The sequence below is a fragment of the Lepidochelys kempii genome, chromosome 2 (assembly GCF_965140265.1).
Source record: "Lepidochelys kempii isolate rLepKem1 chromosome 2, rLepKem1.hap2, whole genome shotgun sequence".
NCBI lineage: Eukaryota > Metazoa > Chordata > Testudines > Cheloniidae > Lepidochelys > Lepidochelys kempii.
The window spans coordinates 38,164,752-38,190,104 of NC_133257.1; the positions used below are offsets into that span (position 1 = coordinate 38,164,752).

The 25,353-nt window shown below is 40.9% G+C and overlaps 1 protein-coding gene across 3 annotated transcripts in view; it reads left to right on the top strand.

Annotated features, from left to right (window-relative positions):
• The window catches only part of NCALD (neurocalcin delta), an 87,393-nt gene extending 62,283 nt beyond the window's left edge, over positions 1-25,110 (top strand). For all 3 annotated transcript variants that reach the window (XM_073330416.1, XM_073330415.1, XM_073330417.1), the window contains 2 exons: positions 9,091-9,196; positions 13,789-25,110. In XM_073330416.1, the coding sequence (XP_073186517.1) occupies positions 9,091-9,196; positions 13,789-13,886 (204 nt within the window). In that variant the 3' untranslated portion in view covers positions 13,887-25,110. The remainder of the gene's footprint in view (positions 1-9,090; positions 9,197-13,788) is intronic.
• Positions 25,111-25,353: the final 243 nt, after the last annotated feature.

The following is a 25,353-nucleotide window of genomic DNA, read 5'->3' on the forward strand; positions in this document are numbered from 1 at the left end:
GACCACTCAAGAATCCGTGTCAGACTCTAACCAGCCCTAGCTTTAAAAACAGCAGGAAATGAATACAGTATCAGACCTCTTTTGAAATTTGTACAGACAGACTCCTCTCCTCTTTCTCTCTCTTTTTTTTTTTCCAGACTCCTTCTATAATAGTAACACACAGACTTGAAATTTCATAAAACGCGTTTTGCTGCAAGACACATCATCACATCACTGGAGGAAAAAAATTAAATGAATTAAAAGTATGATACCTCTTCCACCTGTGTTATTTTTCATCACGTAGGCCAACAAAGCACTGGATTTTTAGAGACAAATTCCATTAATTAATGTATTCAACAACCATTCAGTGTTGGCACCAGAGCTGGATATAGGGAAGGTGATCCAGGCGACTGCCTGGGGTGCTGGGCTTGGGGGATGCCGGGCTCAGAGTGCTGTTTTTTGTTATCAGCAACAAAAGGGAAAATAGAATGTTGGAAGTAACGGTTTTATTCAATATCTTCATAAATGATCTGGAGGATGGTGTGGATTGCACTCTCAGCAAATTTGCGGATGATACTAAACTGGGAGGAGTGGTAGATACGCTGGAGGGGAGGGATAGGATACAGAAGGACCTAGACCAATTGGAAGATTGGGCCAAAAGGAATCTGATGAGGTTCAATAAGGATAAGTGCAGGGTCCTGCACTTAGGACGGAAGAACCCAATGCACAGCTACAGACTAGGGACCGAATGGCTAGGCAGCAGTTCTGCGGAAAAGGACCTAGGGGTGACAGTGGACGAGAAGCTGGATATGAGTCAGCAGTGTGCCCTTGTTGCCAAGAAGGCCAATGGCATTTTGGGATGTATAAGTAGGGGCATAGCGAGCAGATCGAGGGACGTGATCGTTCCCCTCTATTCGACATTGGTGAGGCCTCATCTGGAGTACTGTGTCCAGTTTTGGGCCCCACACTTCAAGAAGGATGTGGATAAATTGGAGAGAGTCCAGCGAAGGGCAACAAAAATGATTAGGGGACTGGAACACATGAGTTATGAGGAGAGGCTGAGGGAGCTGGGATTGTTTAGCCTGCAGAAGAGAAGAATGAGGGGGGATTTGATAGCTGCTTTCAACTACCTGAAAGGGGGTTCCAAAGAGGATGGCTCTAGACTGTTCTCAATGGTAGCAGATGACAGAACGAGGAGTAATGGTCTCAAGTTGCAGTGGGGGAGGTTTAGATTGGATATTAGGAAAAACTTTTTCACTAGGAGGGTGGTGAAACACTGGAATGCGTTACCTAGGGAGGTGGTAGAATCTCCTTCCTTAGAGGTTTTTAAGGTCAGGCTTGACAAAGCCCTGGCTGGGATGATTTAACTGGGAATTGGTCCTGCTTTGAGCAGGGGGTTGGACTAGATGACCTTCTGGGGTCCCTTCCAACCCTGATATTCTATGATTCTATGTTTTAGGTATTTCATATTTGCTTATATATGGCATGAATAAATACAGATTTACAGCTCCTAGCATGCAAATTTATCTTCTTATATGACAGGGATAAATCATGCATGCAATTCATGCATCAGAGTTATGAAATGGGTTACACATGCAATAAAAAAGTGGGTATTCGAAAGTTTAACACATGTAGTGGCGTGGGCACCTGGGGTGACATTTGGTCTAGGGCCAACCCTGATTAGCACCCTTGCCCTGCTGCTCTGGTTCCCCTGCTCATAGACCTTGACAGCTCTTCATTCTACCTGTTTCTATGCTTCCAACTCTCCCCCTCCTGCCAAAATTTTGAGGGACTTTCTAAGGTTTGACGGTGAGAATCTAAGTCTAAAAAACCCAGTAAGTTTTGTTCAGCAGTTGCTCCCCTATTGCAGACTAAAGGGAACTTCCCAAATAGAGAAGCTGCCTTCTACATAATGCAGCTATAAGTTCTGTTTGCCAGGCAACTTTGCCTGCAAGTATCCCCCGTCCATCCCAATTCACAGAACCATAGGAATGTAGGGCTGAAGGACCTTGAGAGGTCATCTAGTCCAGCCTCCTGCACCTAGGTTCGACAGAGCACTGCTGAATAGAGCAGGACATTTATCTCCCTTGTCTTACATGTGACACTCCTGGCACCCCAGAGTGATATTAGCCTTTTTTTCAACTGCATCACAGTTTTGGCTCATACTTAATTTTGCAATCCACCATAACCCCCAGGTCCTTTTCAGCACTACTGCTGTCTAACCAGTAATTCCCCATTTTGTAGTTGTACATTTGATTTTTCTTTCCAAAGTAAAGTACTTTGCACTTGTGTTTATTGAATTTCATTTTGCTGATTTCAGACCAATTTTCCAATTTGTCAAGTTCCTTTTGAATTCTAATCCTGTCCTCCAAAGTGCTTGCAAACTCTCCCAGATTTGTCATCTGCAAATGTTATCAGCATGCTCTCCACTCTGTTATCCCAGTCATTAATGAAAATGTTTAAAAGTACTGGACCTGGAACAGCCCGTTGTGGGACCCCACTAGATACATCCTCCCAGTTTGAAGGCAAAAGATTGATAACTACAGTATTCTTTGAATGTGGTCTTACTACAGTTGTGCACCCACCTGATAGTAATTTAATCGAGATCACATTTCCCTAGTTTGCTTCATGCCTCATCATTAATAATAATAATAATACTGTTATAACACTTCTCATCTGTATATTTCAGAGGGCTGAGGCTTGATGGGGAGGGCTCTGTGAGTGTTTGAGTGGCAAAGGCATGTGAAACTGAGATTGATATGGATGTTTTGTTGTCTTATTGGAGATTAATTTTTAGTGGTTCAGTTGATAAGAAATGTCCTTTAGCAATCTGAGCTGTAATTCAACAAAGTTATGCGTGCGGGGGGGCTGTTTGGTTGTTTTTTAATTGTGGGAATAGAGGATACTGTATCAAATGTGTTCCACTTGGACATAAGTCATCAGGAACCTCCTCTTTGGGGGAAGAAAAAAAAAGAGCTATGCTTGCATCATTGATATATCCCTCAGGAACCTATTACAAGTCTCTGATCTATGATACATTTGCATATTGATACGGTAGGATTTATTATATTCTAGGCTGATATTCTGCATGAGAGAACACATCAAGCTAATGCATAAAAGGACACTTTCAAAGTGAAAATCATTTAAATGGAAATCCCCCACCACCACTGGAGCCCCCCACTTACAAAGAGCCCCAGGGATTACTAGAAGTGAAATCAAGGAGAGGAAAAACATTTCGTTTCTCTTTTTGTCAGTCTGCTGACTTTGTGTGCTTTAAAGCACTTGGGCGCAGATCCGCAGAGGGAATTAAGTGCTGCAACACCTGGCTATTAGGCAATGTATGCACTACAAGGTAGGGGTGTGACCTCCCTGCCTGTGTACACATACTTGCAGGAGTGGTCATTGAGCTAGCGTGGGCATAAATAGCAGTGTAGCCTGGAATGTGACGTGCTGTACTGATGAAAAGTGCTAGGTGGGGGTATTATTGTATGACATCAGTCTGGTCCTGGTGCAGTGCTTGGGTGGGGAGAAGGGAAGCTCACATGCATGCTCTTGCACATGCTCTGTAAGAAGGCGTTTACCAATAGGAGCAGAGCTGAAACTGAAGAGACACTGGGCAGATCTGTGCACAGGGAAAGAAGAGGGTATAATTTTAGTTAGTGTGTGTCTGGATGCACAGGCGTCGACTTTCAGCTTTCCCAGGGGATGCTGCACCCCTACTGGGCCTCGAAGCCCTGCTCCCACTCTGCCCCTTCCCCCAAGGCTCCACCCTGCCTCTTGCTGCCCCCACTCCTCCGCACAACAGCTGATCCGCAGCGGGTGGGAGTTGCTGGGGGGAAGGGGAAGGAGCTGATCGGTCGGCCCACCAAACAGCTGATTAGTGGGTGACTGGTGGGTGCTGAGCATCCACTATTTTTTTCCCAAGGGTGCTCCAGCCCCAGAGCACCCATGGAGTCTGTGCCTATGTCTGGATGTGATAAATTCCTGAGTCTTTTGTAAATAGCAACTCCAGCCAATTGCCAATTATCTTGGGGTGACATTTTCTTCTCCCCAGCCCTGCAAAAACCTAACTTAGCAGGCTCTATGGGGAGCTGTGCAGGATTGGAGAGGGAATAAAATCAATACTGCAGCCCCTGCACAGCAGCTACTTTAGCCTAGGCGTTGCAGTAGAAGCTGCTTCCACCACCCCTGTGAGGAGGTTCCTGGCTGCTGGATCTATAAGCGATGATCTCATGGCCCTGCCCCAAGCCTGTGCTCGCTCCAGTGCTCCCATATGTTTCAGCCTATTCAGAGCCACCATAGAGACCATGACCTTGGTTCCCACAAGACACAGAAATTCCATGTTACTCCTGTTCAGTCCTGTCCTAGGGGGACTGTGTGGCCCTATGCCTTGAGGAGCCTTTGTGCAGGCCATCCACCAAGGGGTGAGCACCACTGACAGTGCAGATCGCCCTGTAGAACTCCATATTCCCTTCAGGCTGATGGGTTGGCTGGCAAAGCTCTTTTCTCATGTCGAACCCTATTTATAGCATGCTGCATGCAATACGTAGCAAGTGACTCACATGGGGTGAAATTCACCCCTGTACAAAGAGCCTCTATGCGCCTCAATTAAGTCCTGTTGTGAGAGACTCTGGAACCAGCTACAGCTATGGAGTTATTAAACCAGACGATTATTTCTAAAGTATATTTGGAAAATGCCATGTTTTAATCTAGACACTTTTTGGGAGTGAGAACTCCAGTCCTTTAGCTCCCTCATCGATTAAGCTGCAGCACTTCATTTTTGCTGTAAGGATGGAGTTTGAGGCTTAATTTTGAGTGTCGTGACTTTTGTCAGCCACTGACATCCCCAAAGGAATTTCCCCCAAGGTGGTGGCATGATCTGGAAGACCATGTCTGGTGTGCATCAGCCCTGCATGACAGGTTGGCAGCATGTTGTGGCTGGGTTGGGGGAGAGGGGGCTGATGGCTGGAGTAACTATTGCTCAAGCTGGAGCAGGATCACAGCGAATGTATGGGCTACTGAAGCCTCTTGGGTGCAGGAGCAGGCATAGAGCATCCACAAAGCTTTGTGGGAAGATTTCTTCCATCCCAGTTTCCCACCGGGGTCACAGTGCTTTACCACCCAAACATTACAATGCCAGATACCCTCTCAGGCTCCTCGCCTGCATAACAAACTCCTTTTCACTTCCAGCATATCTCCGCCCACAGTACAAACAACTCCTTTCAAGCTAAAGCTGAAATCCAGCTAAAGAGTTCGAGTCTGCCCCCTTGCTGAAATAGTACATATTTGGAGAGAACCTGAGTAAAATTGAGGGTTTAAGTGAAGTTTAAACTTTGCCATAAGTGTAAAACTTCAACACAGCCTTATCCTGTGGAGCTGCTAGGGCATCTTCCCAATACTTATGCAAGGGACAAGTGTAGCACTTTCAGCTGTCACACAAAAACAACAGAAGTGGCTTTGGCCATCCCTCTTAAGCCTGGTCTACACTAACGAGGTAAGTTGATCTAAGTTACACTAGTTAAGTTACGTAAGTTATGTAACTTAAGTTGATGTAGCGTAGATCAACTTACAGCGGTGTCTGCACTGTGCTATGTCCACAGGAGAGCATCTCCCATTGACATAGCTTCCACCTCTCAGGGAGGTGGAGTACTGAAGTCAACGGGAGAGCACTCTGCCATTGACTTATCATGTCTTCACCAGACCCACTAAATCGACACTGCTGCATCAGTCGCAGCACCACCAATTTAGCCAGTAGTGAAGACAAGCCCTTACTGAGCTAACTGATCTGTAAGACGGGGAGAAACTGGGCTTGATGTGGCTTCCTTTAAAGGCAGTAGCAAAACTCCCAATGGGACTTCAGTGTGTGGTGGATCAGGCCCTTGTTCTCTTCATTAGATGTCCTGTACTAAAACTGCACTAAAGTTTAATAGAAAGAAATTCGTGCTGTCATCACTACCCCCACCGCTGGCTCTCAGACACTTTGTCAAATGCAGGGAGCAGGTGCAGCCCCCATGGAAATTGCTGTGTCAAATTCAGCAGTGAAATAAAGGCTGGTGCCAATTACATGCTGGGTGTCAATTGGTCATAAACAGTTGGGTAAGTGGCAGAGCAGTGACATTTGCACCCATTTGTCACTCAGCACATGTAGAAAGCTGAGGGTGAGAGAGTTCTGCAGGAAAATCAGCCAACAGCAAAGTAAGATAAAGCTGGTGTACTTCCCTCTCCCCCCCACCCCTGCTCTCCCCTCCTACGCAAACCACCTGATGCACGTCTGATGCAGAGATTACTAGGTGAAGGTCTATGGGCTGTGTTATGTAGGAGGTCAGACTAGATGATCGTGATGGTCCCTTCTGGCTTTTAAAATGTCTGAAGTTATAAAGTATATACCTGGCCTGTGTCCCATTGGCCTCCAAGAGAGCTGCGCCTGCTTCTCTCAGGACTCAGTTTGGTCCCCATCATGATTTTCTTTACTCCAGGGTTATGCCAACTTTAGCTGCCCTAACCAGTGCCGTGGGCCTGTGAGGGACAGTCTGCACAGATGGAGGTTGCAATAGCCCAAGGTATCTGTGCTCCCCTTTGTGTATAGTCAGCAATCAGCAGTGATTAGTACCAGTGACGGTTCCAAGAGCCCAAGGACTCCCGTTATGCTCCGTCCCATGCCAGAGGCACAGGGAATGAAGAAGACTCTTGCACCCTTGCATGCCCATGTAGAGGTTTGAGCAGCATTTGGTCCCAGATTAAGGACAGTCCGAACATTTTTACAATATTACATAAACCTGCTTCTTTTGAGAGCTTTCTCATTTAAAAACACAGTATAGTGACGGGGCAAATCCTGAGTTTTTTAATCAGTTTTCACTTGGCCATTACATAGGAAAACTTCCTACTGAACAACTGAGTAAGGCCATAAAGATTTGACCAGAAACATCATTTTCAGCACAAAAGGAACATTATATTATTCCCATCATGCTCTGGCTATCCTAGACCATCTCATGTATTATTCGCTTAACACGCTTCTGTTAAAGGGACCCTGTAGGATGAGGACATCTTTAAACAATTTTGTTCTAAAAATCTGCATTTTCTTACTATGGTTACGTGGAGTGTAACCGTGACTGTGAGCCCAGCTAATGTAATTTTGCTCCAGGCTTTCTCTTTACGCTATATGGGGCTCTAACATGCTGGGATGGCCTAATCTCCCCTCTAAATAAAAGTTTAGCTATTTAATGAATGGAAGATTTCTAAGGATCAGTGCTGCTGTGATCTCTGCAAACCAGAGCTAGGCAGGTGTAAGCTCTGAGTGTCCTCCTTTGCTTTCTTTCCTTTGCCTCTTCACTCCCCATTCCTGCCATCACCATGTTCATTTGCTTGTGTGTTATCCCCCCATTCTCTGTTCTTGTGTCTGTTACATTTGTAACCTCTCTGGGATAGGCACTGTGTCGTCTTCTGTGTTTAGACATTGTCCTACAGTCCTCATTGGCGCCACTGGGCATTTTTATTATACATCATGATGATAATGAATCGGGTGCTCATCACTTTCCCTATTCAGTTGTCAATTAATATCTAAACATCCTTTTCTGATCCTACAATCGTTTTTATAACTTGCATCAAGGAACTATTAGAGGAACCCCAGCGCAATCTGTTACCATAATGTTAGTACCATAATCTAGGGGACAGATGTTTGATTGCATTCATCAAACAGATGAATATTTCATTAAACAGGCAAATGTCTTTCTCAAGGTCTAATTCTGTATATGAACTTATGAGCTCTGAAAGGTGAGCAGGTTTTGTCGCCAAAAGGAAGTAGTGGTGAATGCTGGGAAAGCAGGACATTCGTCATTCAGAGAAGGAAGTGTCTTGCGTTGTTTAACAGTATCCTCCAGGTGATGAAGCTGTGTTGCTGTGCTCCAGACGCAGTTCCCTTGAGTCCCCTTTGACTTGATGGTTAAAACCTCCAGAACAAAGGGCCTTCATGAAGGGGCAGATGGCAAGCTAGAAAGTGGAATTAAATTAAGTGATCTTGGGCCTACACCCAGGACGAAAAACTCTGAGTGGGAGAGGAAATAACCAAAGTGGTGATGCCTTGGGCCAAATTTATAAAATGGCTGCTACAAATTTTGCATGTTCACCTGTGGTATCTGGAAAATACGTATTTGTGCATGTGCAAATAGGGATTTAGGTGCACAATTACCCGTTTTGCATGCAAAAATACAGTGTGCATGTGCAAACACAGGTTTGCATGCACACTCAGTGTGTCCACATTTTGCAGGCACAATTCAGGGAGCCAATTTAGAAAATATGGCTCTTTTTGTCATAAGATTAAAATTCTCTAATCTATCTCTCTTAATAGGAGGAATAGCAGAGGAACATAATATATCACAAATAGAGTATATACATAAAATATGTTGAAAACACTACAATTTTGGTGTGGCACCAGGATTTCTCTTTGTGGAATGACCCAGATGAGGTTGTTGTATCTAAGTCAGTGTACGCACATACAAAACTTGGTGCAGTAAAATATCTTATTTTGTAATGTTCTAGGCACTTCACAGGCATGCAGTAAGATGGGTTCCCCTGCCCTGGAAAGGTTATGGCATAAACAGACAAAATAACTGACAAAAGAGTGAGGAAGGATGCCGAACTGGGGGCAAAGTAAATAATGGGGAATGGGAATGGAGTGGGAGGTTGGGGAAAGGATGTGCAAAAAGATTAAAGAGTTGTCTGCATGGTACAGTGTGTGTATCGTGTTATATTTGGAACCATCCATTTGTTAGTTTATTGATCTAATGTATTTTGATGATTTGTAGTAATGTGCTGTACGTATGATAAATTGTTCTGAAGTATATTGCAATAGGGAACAATACAAGTCCAAAGCCAGAACTATATTCAACAGCAACTAGATAAGGAAACAAGGTTATTTATCAGAGAGTCTCCAGTGTAAAAGAGCAAATGTATGTATAGTTTTGTGCATTGTCACTCTCACTAGGAATCTGTGGTGAGAATCCAGGCTAAGGTTTATGTGATGCTATGTTTGTTTTTTCAGCATCTAATAATTGCTAATAATCTATTCAGATCAGATATCTATTATCAACACTTTGCTTCTATCACCTCACTTAGGCAATCTATAAGATGGTTTCTTCGGTAATGAAGATGCCAGAAGATGAGTCAACACCAGAGAAAAGAACAGAGAAAATCTTCCGTCAGATGGACACCAATCGAGATGGTAGGAATCTTAGGCATTTCCCTTTAACCCTCTGTACTCTGCAGTTACTGACAGCTGGATTTCCATCAAAGGGCTAGACTGATTTAGGAAGTAGAGAGAGATCACTCTGATGTCAAGACAGTCAGTGGGCTCAATCTCTCCCCTAAGGATTTTTAAAGCAGTGACTCCTATGGCCGTGGGGAAGTCACTTAGGACCTGATTATGCTCTAGCTCTGCTAAATTCAGTGCAAAGAGGCTCTGGATTCTACTAGTGCAATTGAAAGCAGAACTTGGCCCTTTAACCTGTCTGCTGCAGTTTCTCCATTTATCTAACTCACAAAAGGTTAGGGGAGGGTTTATTAGTTAATGTTGATAAAATGCCTTGAAGATGAAAACACGAAGGGCTAGATCACAAAGGGACTTTGATGTTGTAACCCCTAACTCCTAGGCTGCATAGTGGAAACCTCAGCCCCAGGTTAGGTGCCCAGGCTTCCCATATAGCACATGGAGCAAGTTAGGCACATGAGAGAGGGATCTTCTGAAGCCAGCAAGCTGAGCAGGGCGCTGCCTAAACTACCCAGAAGTGAAATGCAGAAGAAAGGGGTGGGGCTTAGGGTCCAGATCGGGCCCTCTAGGCACCAGACTGATGAGCTGGGCTGGAGGAAGATGCCTATCTCTGCTTGGGATTCTCAGCCGTAAAAACCTCTTCTGGAGTTAGATGCCTAAACCAGGTCAGCCCTTTCTTGCAAAAACACACACAGAGAAAAACCCACCCAGTTATAGCCCTTAGCCAGGGTGCACACCTGGGATTGGGAGACTCAGATTCTTTAGAGCAGGGACATGAACTCAGGTCTCCATGCTCTACACCACCAGGCTGTGGGGTTTTCTGGGGCAGGTCTTGCTCTCTCTCTCCTGTTGAAGCTGTTCCACTTGATATAAATAATTAAATAGTCAGTGGAGCAGGCACTTGAAGAGGACACTCCCACATCCCAGGTGAGCCCCTAACCACTGGATATAGAGTCAGTCTCTTGCTGTCTATTTCTCTGGCCCAATCAATGTTTAATTATTTGTAGCTTAATCAGGAGAGTTAGAGTGAGCCCCCTGAGTACCAAGAGCCTGCTCTAAACATTCACTCCTGGAATGTGGGTGCTGTGAGTTCAAGTCAGGCAGCGGGTTTCCCACATCCCAGGTGAGTGTGTGTATGGTAACACCCATTGTTTCATGTTCTCTATGTATATAAATCTCCCCACTGTATTTTCCACTGAATGTGTCCGATGAAGTGAGCTGTAGCTCACGAAAGATTATGCTACAATAAATTTGTTGTCTCTAAGGTGCAACAAGTACTCCTTTTCTTTTTGCGAATACAGACTAACACAGCTGCTGCTCTGAAACCTATCTCCCTTTAGTCTCCTTTAAAATTCCCTGTCTAACAGCATAGCTGGCTCTTGAAGAGTGTGTTGAATTAGGAGCTTTGATCAAGTGTGTTAGGAATCTCATTGTTTTGGGAAAAACAGAAGTATAGTAGAACCTCAGAGTTGTGATCACCTCGGGAATGGAGGTTGTTCATAACTCTGAACAAAACTTTTATTTTCCAAAAGTTTACAACTGAACATTGATTTAATACAGCTTTGAAACTTTACTATGCAGAAGGAAAATGGTGCTTTTAACTATTTGAATTTAAATGAAAAAGTCACAGAAACTGTTTCCTTACCTTGACAAATCTTTTTTTAAACTTTCCCTTTATTTTTTTAGTAGTTTACATTTAGCATAATACTATACTGTATTTGGTGAGGGGTTTGGGGGTTTTTTGGTCTCTGCTGCTGCCTGATTGTGTACTTCCAGTTCCAAATGAGGTCTGTGGTTGACCAGTTAGCTCGTAACTGAGGTTCTACTGTACTGCCTGTTGAGCAGATGAATTTGGTCTTCATTACTTATTATGATTTATTAGTATTGTGGTCACACTTAAACACAGCAGTCGGGATCGGAGACCCGTTGTTCTAGGCACTGTGCAAACACATAGCAGTAGACAGTGCCTGCCCCAAAGAGCTTACATGCTACAGGCACAGTCCAGCAAAGACTTAGATATGTGCTTATCTGTGTGCACCGTGAGTAATCCCATGGTCTTCTATTAAGCACATGCCTAAACCTTTGCAGGATTGTGGCTTTTCTAGAAAAGACGGGGAAAACCCAACAACGTAGAACCAGAATGTCAAGGGTATATGGCAAGTCATTCAGCAAGTGCTGTCCTGGGTCCCTCCTCTCTAGTGATAGGATACAAGTAATACTCTGTGGCTGCAATGGGAGTTACTCACACACTGCCATGGGAGAGTAGAAGCCCATCTGGTTTGCAGAGCAGCATCAGCAATGTACTTTGGAGAAGATGCAAATTAGAGTTGAGCAGAATTCAGAATGTCTATCCCACAGGGAATTCCAACATTTCAACATTTGTTTTCATCCCAGCTCAGGACAAGAAATCGAAATTTTGAAAGAAAAAAAAGTGTGGGGGGAACAAAGATACTGAAGTGTTTTGATTTGGAAATGTAGAAATGTTTCTTTTTGACATTTTCAGTCCAAATGAAACTTTTTACACTCTCCAATTGAAATGCTTTGTTTGAAGTCAGTTCAACAGTAAATTGCATTTCCCATTGTGGCATATTACCTCGTGGGAGTTCAGGCAAGGCACAAATCCACATTGTATTACGGGAGAGGTATTTTCCCGGGAGCTCCGAATGGGGGCCCAAACTACAAATCCCATAAGGCAATGTGCTGAGAGGGAAATGCAGTTCAATGTTTTATTGAACAAAACAAAACATTTTGGGTCAGTTCAACAAAACAGAATATCTGATTCTGGTCAACTCAACCCAATCTAAAATATTTGATTCCAATTTTTCCCAATGGAAAGTCAAATTTTCAGCTAAATCAAGATTTTTCCCATAGAAAATTTTGATTTTTGCAGAAACAGATTTTTTTTTTTTTTTGGCCAGAATGTCATAGAATCTAGAAATGTGGATCTGGGACATCAAGAAGTCATCAAGCCCAGTCCCCTGTGTTGGATAAAGTAAACCCAGGCCATCCTTGACAGGTGTTTCTCCAACCTGTTCTTAAAAACCTCCAGTGATGTGTATTCCTCAACCTCTCTTGGAAGCCTATTCCAGAGCTTAACTATCTTTATAGTTAAAAAGTTTTTCCTAATATCTAACCTAAATCTCCCTTACTGTAGATCAAGCCCATTACTACGTGTCCTACCTTGAGGGGACACATGGAGAACAATTGATCACCGTCCTCTTTATAATAACCTTTAATGTATTTGAAGACTAATCAGGTCCCCACTCAGGTGTCCTTTTCTCAAGTTTAACCATGCCCACTTTTCTTAACCTTTCCTCATAAGTCAAGTTTTCTAAACCTTTTACCCTTTTTGTTGCTCTCCTCTGGACTCTCTCCAATTTGTCCACAGTTTTCACAAAGAGTGGCACCCAGAATTAGACACAGTACTCCAGCTGAGGCCTCAGCAGTGCTGAGAAGAGCAGGACAATTATTTGTCTTACATATGACACTCCTGTTAATACACCTCCAGAATAGCAGCCTTATTAGCAATTGTGTCACGTTATCTCATATTCAGTTTGTGAACCACTATAACCCCCCGATCCTTTTCAGCAGTACTATCACCTAGCCAGTTATTCCCCATTTTGTAGCTGTGCATTTGATTTTTTCCTTCCGACATGAAGCCCTTTGCATTTATCTTTACTGAATTTCATCTTGTTGAATTCAGACGAGTTCTCCATTCCAGTGGAAGTTTTTTTATCTGCTCTATTGCACATGAGCTTCTGAGATAGAGGTTGCCCTGTAGTGATAAAACCTGCCGTTACAAATTTCCTGCTCAGCACCTAGATACTACTGTAATGGGCACTGTAAAGAAACCCCAGGTGAATAGATGGATATGGGTTCTTAACTCAAACATACATTTGGAAAAGGCACTTGTGTGTACTCAGAGCAAGTCCATAGCTTTTAGAGCCTGCCTGTCTCCTCCTGTGATTCTGGGTCAGTTGCAAGGAACCAAAGCACTTGTGCCACCTGCCTTCACATTTGAATGGAGGGAGCATTCTCAGAGCATGTCTACACTTATCATGGATCAACGCTGTGGCAGTCGAACCACTGGGGGTTGATATAGAGGGTCTAGTGAAGACCCACTAAATCGACCACAGATTGCTCTCCCGTTGACTCTGGTACACCACCGGAACTAGAAGCCTAAGGTAAGTCAATGGGAGAGTTTCTCCCGTCAACCCAGTGTGGTGTAGACACCGCAATAAGTCGACCTAAGCTACATTATTCACGTATCTGGAGTTGTGTAACTTAGGTCAACTTAACCCCAAAGTGTAGACCTGCCCTCAGAGAGGGTTCTTCAGATCTGAAAGTCTCTCCACACAGTATTGATCCACCAGAGCCTAGATTTTGCTACTTTCAGGCAGGCTGCAAGGCCTAACCATTTCCCCATGCTTTCCTTGTAGTGACAATTTGTAAATTTCCGGATGTATCCATAGTGTTAAAGCATTGCATATGTGCTGTGATTGATTAGTGCATTTTATAATGCTAAACAAACTTTTTTTTTTTTTTAGGCAAACTCTCTTTGGAAGAGTTCATCCGAGGAGCCAAGAGTGATCCATCCATAGTCCGTCTCCTTCAGTGTGATCCTAGCAGTGCAGGGCAATTCTAAAACAGTTCTTTGGATGAATTGTGTATCTGCTTTTTGTTTTTTGTTTTTTTTGCCAAACAACATTCATGGTGGTGTTGCCTCTGTATGACCAGTTATGCCTTCTTTTGTGGCATCTTTTAGCTTCTTTTGTTGTGGATTAATTATAAGAATGCTGAATGCTCTTAATAGTTTGTCCAGAACACAGACAGAATACTGTTTTAAATGGACATTGTGGTGTTAACTTGTTTAGAAGATTTTATTTTGTTCAATTTGTCTGTTCTCAAAAGTAAACCACAAGAAGGAAGAAACCTTCAGCAACATATTATTGCCACATTTAGAATGCTACTTTAATAGTTGAAAATTCACCCGCAGGATCTGAAGCACAATAGTGGTTGAAGTGCAAAGTGTTACAACAGGTGCAGTATTTGATTTGTACAGTCTTTTTTTATCCAGCAGGCACAAGAGAAACTACAAAACAGGATGAGTAAGAAGTGTTAATACAATAAGTTAGCAAATTCTAGCCTACTTCAGTCTCCCTACAATGCCACGTTGTTTCAATACTGTGAAAGTTTTTAAGGTGCATTGAGAAGGGGGGGAGGGAATGATCAGCTGTTTTTTTTAACAGGCTTATGCTGGTTGATTTAACATGTGTTTGATTTCCAAATAAAACCAATTTATAATTCTAATTAAAACAAAAAACCAGGTGGATGTTACCTGTTGCCATTTAGAATTAGTAAGTGTAGTTGTGTATATGACAAACTGGGTATTGAACACAAATTTAAGCGAGATGTGTGTTGAATGAGAGATTTTCAGATTAGTAATAAAGCAGTTTCTACTGCAGGAGACTGGGAGTTGAGCTCAGAAATAACAATTGTGCAACCTTAAGCAGCTGACACTGAGACATGTCCACTGTCATGAATGTTCTTGTCTAGATTGGACTGCTTGCGCGCGCGCTCTCTCTCTCTCTCTCTCTCTCTCTCTCTCTCTTCCTGTGTCTGCTTCTAAAGGTTGGAGAGCTATCACAAACTGTTTTAAAGCTAGAATTGTAGAATTCATACTTCATTTACTTTAGTGGGGTTGAAAGATCTGTACTGAAACAAGGAAATGGTACGCTTAATGATATATATATATATAAATGTTTAAAAAAATTAGATGTAAGAGAAAACTGTTGAATGTTTATCTTTTCACTTGGATGCAAAAGGATTTCTGAACCTTGCTGCTGCAAAATTCTTTCATTTGGTCAGGGTCACTATATTCCAAGCAGTGTGTACGTTTGGGATCTCTTAAGGAATTTGCAAGCACTGCTTTGGCAAAAAAGCTTAGCAATGGGAGGTATTATGCTGACCAAATTTGAGATAACCTGTCATTTGTTGAGTCTGCTTTGTGATACGGTAGGTGATATATCACTGCAGTCACTGCCCAATATCAGGAATTTATGAGACTGCTGTAGTATAATCATTGTGTGAGGGGTGAGGTTGATATTCTATTAAGTGACCTTGTAATGCTAAACCCCAACTAGCCTTAATTTAAAATAAACTGAGTAAAATAGGTTAGATCTGCTGCTGCAGACTAGTTAAATGCTGATTAGCCATCAGATAAAAGCAGTAGAATATATTAAGAAGTTTTTGCTTATCACTAGCTAGGAGAACATATGTACAGTAATTTAGGAAGGAAAAAGATTCTTGACTTAATTCTCAATACCATTTTGTCCTGTCATGCTTAACATATGGTGCACAATGAAAATTAATTATAGATAACATAGTTAATCAGTTCTTTCAAATTTACTATAAGTGGCAAAGCAATCCTGAATAAAAGGTCATCAGGCCCATTTCTTTGTCTCAGATGAACTAAAGGGCTTATCCAGAATCAATTTCAATTTAAAGTGGTTACAGAAATGCCATTGATGTAATTCTCCTGCTAAATGAGCTAAAAGACTAGACCGAGTCGTGTGTGAGAGACAGACAGAGGAATACACAAGTGCAGGTTCAATACATAACTTTTTTAGTTTTTGGCATAGTCACTGGAAATACTACAGTGAAATTTTCTGGTTGGCTGAAATGGTTTTTGCCTATTTCCCATCCCTGTCTTATCCACACCCCATTGGAGATACTATGCACAAAATAGAACATTTAAAGCACTTGTGCTCTTTGAGATAATTTTTTGTTTGCCAGTAATAGACCTCAGAAAGGCTTTGGCCCTAAAAGAAATCTGCAGAGATCTCCTCATGCTGAGTCAAGGGTCAGTTCTCGCCTTATTGTCTGGAGGGTCATTTTTCATTTGGACAAATCTGGCTAGATCCTTGGTTGTTGTAAATTGCTGCATTAAGGTGAATGGATCTACACTGACATATACCCACTAAGGATCTGCTCCTTAATCAAACATAAGCAATCAGTGTCACTGTATTAAAGCCCTTCTTTGGGTCACTTCATCACATCCACTACATAGGAAAATAAATTGGAATATAAATTTTCTTAGAAATCTGAATACATATTGAAAAATTCCAATCCCAGATATCATTGCAGGCTTGTGGATCAAAAGCAGACAAGCTAGAAAAATTGACGTTTATTAAAGTTGAAGTAAAGTATGCAAAGTGGATAGCTCCTACAATTAATTTGTTTCTAATACAGTGAAAGCAGTTGCATGTGACTGAAACTATTAAAATTTTGCCTTTTTTAAGCAGCTGCGTTCCATCTCTTTTTTTGTATTATGACAATCCTTTGGCCCAGAACCTAGTTCCTCAGTTTGGTGTTTGGCTGTTTTTTGACAGAAGCAATTTGTGTATTAGTACTTTAAACTATGTGCTTGAAAATGCAACCTGTGATATGACCCCAGGCCAGTGGAATTGTAATTCTTTCCACTGAAAGACTAGGAATGTAACCCACAGCTGCAGAGGACATAAATAACTGGAGATATGGTTATTGTATAAACATTTACAAAATGCATGAAGATTATTCCTTATTCCTGCCTGCCTTTCGCAATTTATTTTGTTTCAAAATATTAACTGTTCCTTTCTTACTCTGCAAGTAAAAATTGTAGATATTTTTAAATGATCGATAATTGAATTTGTTAAATGAATATCTGCAGTTTATTGGTTAACAAAACATACATAGTACTGGTATGCATCATTTCTTTGTCTTGCTAATTGTCATTATTAACTTCAGTGATCTCTCAAAAAAAGAATGACCAAAACTATATGTCACAGTAGCATAGCTGTTTTTAAGGGAATGAATTAAAATATCTGACTCTCAGACTGTAGACAGTACAGGCTGCTTGATACCACTTACTATAACTGTGTAGATACATTTTCAATAATACTTGTGTATGTTTGATAGGTAAACTTGACTGATCTGGCATGCAAAAATGTTTAGTGTTTTGTAGACCTAGCAACTGTAAAAGTACATAAGTTAGAACTCTATTTACATGGAATTCCTAGTGAACAGAAGGGGTGTTAGTTCCTTGCAGAGGGCTTGCCCTTAAAGGAGAGTACCAGACATCTGTGCAGACTAACTGGTGTACAGAAGCTATAGCAGCCAAGCTGTAAAGCCATTCAGTATTCACTTTACTGAGCTCTGAGATTGGGAACTTGAAACAGCCCCTATAAAGCCAGCTAGCATACTCTTTTGGACACTCTGGGTTTGAGGGGAAATGAAGCACAACCCTCTTCCAACATCTGAAACCCCATGAACCCAAAGGATTTGGAGGTCCTCTGAGACCTTCAGGTAAAGTTGTAGTATACTTTCTACTAAGCTTATGACTTTTTTGAACGTTTCTCACCATCATTGTTGAGTTGCCTCATGCTTCATTATTTTCTGTTTTACCATTTGACCTGTACACACTCTCATGTTTAAATATCCTAAACATTACCGTTGTTTTAGAACAACAGAAAACTATGTATATAACTACTTTAAATGGAAGATGTATAAGTGCACCTTGAAATGTGTAAGATGTGCACCTAGAGACAATTATACTATGATGCTCTAAGAACAGAACAGTTCCCCACACCTTTCTCAGTACATTTGTACTTGCTAATGTGGTACTTGGTGAAGTTCTGTTGCCTGCAATGTACAGGAGGTCCCACTAGATGATCACAGTGGTCCCTTCTGACCTTTAAAGTCTATGACTCTGAGGTAAACCTGTACATTCAAAGCTAACTTTGTAAGATCTGAGATGTCCCTTTTTCTAAAACAATGCTTATTTTGTGAGCTCAGGAAAAAGCACAGCAACATGAGCAGAGCAGCCCAGACAAGGTAAGGGAAACGTCAGTAGCAGAGGCCACCAGCCAGCCATAATTCCTAGATGTTTCATATTGCAGCCCGGTGTACTAATATTAGAGTAGGGTGTAGTTACACCCTATGCTGGTGGAAGTGTGAGTTTGAGGCTAGGGTCATTTTTCTAATGAATCACTGTTACAGAACCACCTTTTCTACATAACTCTGCTGATTCAGTTAGTACCTGTGGTGGGTTGGTCTTTTGGCTGCAAGATGAAGTGACAGGTGCAAGACCTGCTGGAAGGAATATTTTACCCACGGTTTGGTAAGTAGGGCTTCAAACTACAGCATAGCAGGTTTAGATTAAATCTCAGGAAAAACTTCCTTAGTGTAAGAACAGTAGGGCAATGAACAGACACCTCAGGAGGTGGTGGAAGCTTCTTCACTGGAGGTTTTCAAAAGCAGGCTGGATAGCTATCTGTCTTGGATGTTTAGCCACAACAAATCCTGCATCTTTGCAGGGGGTTAAACTAGATGACCCTTATGGTCCCTTCTAACCCTAAGTATCCTGGATCTTTCTTTGCTCTGTGTTTCACTGTACATTTACACACTATTTAATATATTTAAAGAAGGAGAAATTGTTTTTTATAGATGTTAAGGACACTAATTATAAAAGCATAAAGAAGCTTTGCAAACACTGGACAAATAACACTCAAGGGCGGACGGACAAAGGCAGAACAGTAGGTTGGAACCTTATTGTCTCTACCACCAAAACCAAGTATATTTCCAACAAGCTACAGGATCACAGCAGGTGCTTTTGAGAAGAGTGGGTAATTAGTTCTGCTTCTCTAGTATTTTCCCCATGGTGCACTGGCACATTTTTGGTATATTTATGTGTTGTTTACTAGCTGTTTTAAAGACAAAGGGCCCTCCCTTGAATATTGTGTTGTCATTTACACCTGTGCAAACTGGGTGTACACTGCTGCCAGTTCAGAATTGTATAGTTCTCCATTCGCTTTGCACAGCTGTAAATGGCTACCCAAGATGCAAAGCAGTGGAGAATCAGGCCCAAAGTGCTGAGATTCAACTAGGCTTGGCAGAATTTTGAAATTTTTTAATATAATTTTGACTGATCAATGCTTATTTTTAAGAATTTTTTCAATATTTATCTATTTATCTCTTGAAATTTTCATAGTTGTGGGAAATTGCGGGTGGGTGGAACCAGACAATATGGGTGGCCAGGCAATAATTATTTAATGACAGCCAATGTTGGCAGACAAAATGTTAAAGCTTTATAACTGTTAAAAACACAAATTGTCAACATCACATGTCAAAAATAAACAAATTAAATATCCTTAAATCAAATGCTAATAAGTTCTCAAGCAGCATTTTTCTTACTTTACCAATCTGTAAATTTTCCTTATCAATAGAAATATATATGCATATTTTTTAAATCAAATCCTTCCAACCCTAGATATTACTACGTAAAAAATGGCACCTTCTTACTCAGCAGATCTGCTCCCCGTGTCTAGTCAGAGTCAGAGCTACTGACTGCAGTGACATAAATAAGTTTTTAATACTTTTTGCCTCAGAGTCCACGTCTGGAGGAGAGGCAGGTGGATTTTGTGCCTTCATGTGCATCATCAACAGAACTGTTTACTGTGCTCCAATTAGAACTCCAGCCAGGTTAGCAGATGTCACTGAGGGCATAAATGGAAGATAATGGCATTTCACAGGTGTAACTGAGGGCATAATTTGGCCTTCAGAACTTTGTTCCCCATCATGATACACAAGAAGGAAAGAACTCAGCTTGACTTTTGAAGGTCAGCTTTAGTTTTCAAGCTGACCTTGAAAAAACCTTTACTTGTAAATTGAGAACATTTGATATACAATTATTATGAGGCAATGGGCATAGAACCCCATGATGCCTATTTTACAGAATTTTTTCAGAGACATATTGCACTTAAATAAACAGCTATTTTTAAAAACATAAGGAAAAATGAAGAAGGGCCTGCAAATCAGCATGAAATACATTCACACTCTAGAAATGAAGAACACTGCAGGAGATGTTATATATGTATTCAGGTCATTTCGAAAAGTAGATCTATGTCTTTCCCCCACTCCCACCCTATGAGACTGTATCTGACTATAATACATATGACTATCTCACTGTATCTCTTCTTTCAGTGTGACTTTGGCTGGTGGTGTTGGGTTTCTAAGAATCTATATTGTTTGAGGTGGAGATAGTTTTGGAGCTGAGGTTGGTGCCACATTTTAGAGGTACAGGATGCACAAACTTCAGATCCTGCTCTGCCCACCTTTAATTATGTTAGTCTATGAAGCAAAATAATATCCATATAGATTTGATGCATTTCTTTGGGAATGCACATATTAAATTCCTTCAATCCTGCCCCAGAACATAGCATTATTTAATTGTACAGTAGGGATTAAAAAATCCCTCCTAAAATGTTTAATACACAATGAACAGGACAAATCAGAGCCCTCATATATAGTGAACAATATGATCAGAAAAATGAACAGATATTAATTGTGCCTTTGTCCAGAGATCAAGGTTTGAATTCACTACAGGTGCATTCACTCCTGGACTAAAGGCCATGCAGAATCTTTGCACCACTTCCGTCCTAGTTAAGGTCTAGCATTTGCCCAGGGGCGAATCTCTCCCTGTGTGGTACAGACTGAAAGACCCAGGAAAATCAATGTACAAAAAGTGAGAATTCTGTGTCCCTCAACAAAGCTTTACACTGGGGAATTTTTCAATTCAGTTGGTTAGTTCCATATTCTGAGGTAAAATTTTGCCCACCTTTTTAGTTGTGTTCCTTAACTGTGAGGTAAATGGATATTTCCCTGTCCACCCTGATGTAATCCCAAATAAACACCCTCAGCACAGGCACTCAGAGTATTAGGCTGAGTCAAGTCACTGGGTTTGGGTTCTCACTTACATACAGTACTTAATTACCATCATCTATTTGACAATTCTTCCCCTCCCAGTCAGTGAATATGAGGCACTAACGCTATGCCTTTGACATCTGGAAGTGCTGGTACTGGTGCATCTCTATGGGTCGACTTTTGTTGGGCAGGCCCAGGTTTGGGAGCCAGTGTTGTTGTGTTCTGCTCACCAAACCACAATATGTATTATTATTAAATATTGAACAAAACTCTAATCATCTGAAACAATTTGTGGGTTACATTATTTTGTTTCTATTAATCTGCTGCAAACTGAAGCTAATCAGTTTTGTTAGCCATTCCCATGGCTTATAGAGTATTGATTTCTTCAAGGTAAGGACAGTGTCTTCCTATGTGTCAGCTAGAGCTGGACAAAATTTTTCATCAGAAACTTTTCCCACTGAAAAATGCAGATTTGGGTTGACTGAAACATTTCATCGATTTGTGCCAAACTGTTTCAGTCAAAAAACACAAACAACATTCTGAAAAAATCTAAATGTTATATTTTGTTTGACATTTTTAAAACAAAACCTTTGGATTTTTCAGTGTAAAATGCCTTTTCATTTTGACACTGCAATTTCATTAATCTTTAAATAAAACCCTCAAAGCCAAAACAAAACTGCTTGTTTGACCCAAACCAACTTTTTTTTTCTTTCAGTTCAGACACCAAATAAAAAAAAATATCAGTTAGTTGCATAGCTCTAGTGTCAGGATCAAGGACTAGAGACCCCTGATCGTGACTGGGCCTTCTGAGCCTTCGATAATGATTTAATGCTAAAACGTACTGGGACACAATCTCAAAGCTACATATTAAAGATATTTTCTTTGCTGTTCTCATCCCATAAGAACATTGAAGTGAAGAGTGTGGATGGCATTTTCAAGAGTACTCAGCACTGACCTAGCTCTATGCCTGTTGAAGTGGATGGAGTTTTACTAGTGATTTCAACAAGGGCAGAGTTAGACCAACGTTGAGCACTTCTGAGAATTCTCATCCCATCTGCCCAAAGAGCCATGCCACGGTCACTTGATTGGCTTGATGGCCACCTTGAACACTGAAGAAGCAGATGATTAGCAAAACTGTCTGAGAAAATCCACTTTAATGCTAACCTGCATTTGCCCTACAACTTGGATACCCACTGTGTGTCGATTAGTGGAGCCCTACACAATCATTTGTTGGGAGATTGTGTTTTTTTATTTTCTCATGTATTCTCTGCAATTAAATTATTATTATTATTAAACTGACAAGAATGACCCTCATTTGTGTGACTTCATTGAAACTGCATTCCACTGCAGCCAAACCCTGATTTGTAAAGTGTTTGGAGGGGGAAAAAAACAATAACAGTGGTTCAAGCTGATAAAGATCTAAAGAGGCCAATGAAATATTTTGTGTCTCATGCTGGCCATTTTCATGCTTGAGATGATTGTGTTCTTTTTTTATTTTATTATTTAATTTCTTGATTAACATTTCTGCTTATTGTGTTTTTCTCATAGCTATTCTGAAACAGAGTGAAATCCATTTTACTAGATCCAGTCCTGCTGTTTTTATTTTTAGTTCTGACTCCAGCAAAACTTCCATTGATCCCAGTGGTAGCTTTGCCTGAGTAACAGAAGTGGGTTGTGTGTAGTAAAAATGGAATTTTAAATTGATCTAGGGATTGTTTTTGTTGTTTGGTGGTGGTGGGGTTTTGTTTTGTTTTGTCTGCACAATATTTTCTGCATAGGTTGAACTTGTGATTGGTTTGACTTGTTTCTTGCATTAGCACTTGCTAATTCCTCCATTTATCCATGCCAGCCTCTTTGGGTTTTCCACTTTTCCCTTTTATGGTTCTGCAGATTCAGTCCTATTTAACTTTAACTTTAAAGAGGTGATAAGTATTATACTTTGGCAAAAACACTTGCGGCTGATCCGTTTAATAACATTACTAGTTATGAACATATGATCTTGATGTAGGGTAAAAATTTAGGGCCCAATTGTGTACGCACACTATACATATACCGCCACACTGAAGTCAGTGGGCTTTCCACAAGTCGACCACTTGCATCTCCATCTCTTAGGTTGGAAAATTGAATACCCCTTGGATTAACCCTTTGTAAACTAATCGATGTAATCCAAGGAAGAAATGTTACATTCTGAAAGAAGGGCAAATATTAATTAAACTAGCGCAATCTGAAGTGTTTTATTACAGTTTTCTGAAATCATTGGTCTCCTATGTATATTCACATCAGAATGTTGTGGGTCACCTCTTTTTGTTTCTGCTGCAAACTCATTTGGCCACTTGTGAGACTTTACTCAGTTCTTACACAGACAAAACTCAATGAAAGTGATGTCAGTGGGAGCTTTGCCTGTGGAAAGACTTCAGGATTTGGGCCCTGGGTAGTATTCATAGGTATGTGTTAGAAATGCCCAGGGTCAGTGGTTAAACCAAACCTCTGAAATGAAATTGGTCAACAGCCAATTAAATTAAAAGAGAGAAGGAGTGTGATAGGAACTAGTGTATATAGTCTGTGTTTCTAAGCGTGATCACTGTTTGCTATTTTATAAATGTTTAGGACGTTTCTGGAATTTTTAATGTGAAAGGAGTAAACTTTTCTTATTCTGCTAATGTACCTGTATTATGTATTATTTCTTTATTGACTATGCTTTTCAATATGTCAGACATTTTCTTCTGTATATATGACATGCAGTTTTACGGAAGTCTTAGACGCATTCATTTGAATTTTTTAAAGACTGTACTAATGTGTGGTAATGTGTTTTAGAAATGGCATCTTTGTTGTAAGATGTACAAACTATTTAAACTGACTTCTTTTGTTGTTGTTCATAGAAACAGCACTAAGAAATGCATGTTCTTGTTCACTTTTCCTTGTGCAGCTGCGGACAGTCATTATAATGATGCAATTGGTTTACATCGTGTACAAAACCCGCATCCTTATTTTTAATAGGGGTTAGTTTAAAACTCGCACAGACTTTTCCTGAAAAGTCTATTTTTGTGTATTTATCTCTCAGCTTCAAGTTTTTTTGGTTTTTTTTGATCACACATTCTGTGCTGCTCCCAGTGCTACTTGCCTGTGGCCAGGTCTGCATGAGGGCAAAACTCGGAAGTCTTCCCCATAGACTTATGCCCCACTCCCCATGTGACACGGGTGATGAAAGAGTAGTGAGGCGTGCTCAGCTATCTCAGTTTTTCAAGCATGATGTCATGACTAGATCATTCAGGCCTTTACCCCCCCCCCCCCAGAAGACAGACTGATCAGTCACTTTTGCTGTCACTTTCTCCTCATGCTTCATTGGCTAAGTCAAAACAAAATGAATGTGTTACAACCTTAGCTTAGCCTAGTGTAGTCCTTTTTTCATGCTGATGTGGGTAACTGACTTAAAAACTGTATCATTTAAATAAGAATGAGCCTGAATAGCTAACTCTGGGTCTGAATCCTGCTCAGGATTTAGGTTCAGCCCATTACCCAGATGGGACCAATTATGAAGTTTAGATCCACATTCCTTTCAAGCTTCGGGGGTGCTCAGATCCAGGATTTTGGGATGGGTCAATCTCGATATTTAACAAATTTTCTGAGAGGAATATGGATCCATTTTGCACACTGTGCCACTGCATCTTATGGATGTTTTTATGAGAAAACAGTTTAAAATGCACCTGGCCAAATGATAAATTTAGCAACTGTTTTTCCTTGTTATACAAACACACACAAAACAGCATTGTGTGGTTAAAAAAGATACATTTGTGACAGTTTCTTTTTCAGTGCCAAACATAATGAGCAGTATTGTTTGAAGGGAAATAAGAATTTTTTACTGTATTATTATTATTGTTGAACAAATCTTGTTTTTTAAATATTAGATTTTTTGAAGAATTTTGTATTGTAAACTGTTTTGTGACATGGTGCTTTTTCATACTGGAATTACTGATTGCACCGAACTCTGAATTGTTTTTCTTATATAAATGCGTAACCTTGAACAATCTTTATGAACATCAGTGTATGGTGAATACCAAGGTTCACAAAGAAATTTCCCTATTGAAGCCCCTAAATGTTCCTGCCTACTAATAAATACTCTGCTGCAGCTAGTTTTCTGGAAAGTGCTGTTGTATTGCTCCTGAAGAACAAGCACTAGCTCAAAGTACTGAATCAATATTGCACTGCCATTGGAAGCACTGTTTCTTACAAACTGGAAGAAATATGATGAGGTGACCTATGATCAGTGTTTAAAAAATCCCCTGCCACAAAAACTCCCCCTCCCCTTCCAGTACCTGCTTGCCAGAAATGAAATGTTAGTCATTTTAAATTCAAACCTATCTCCCTCTCTCACA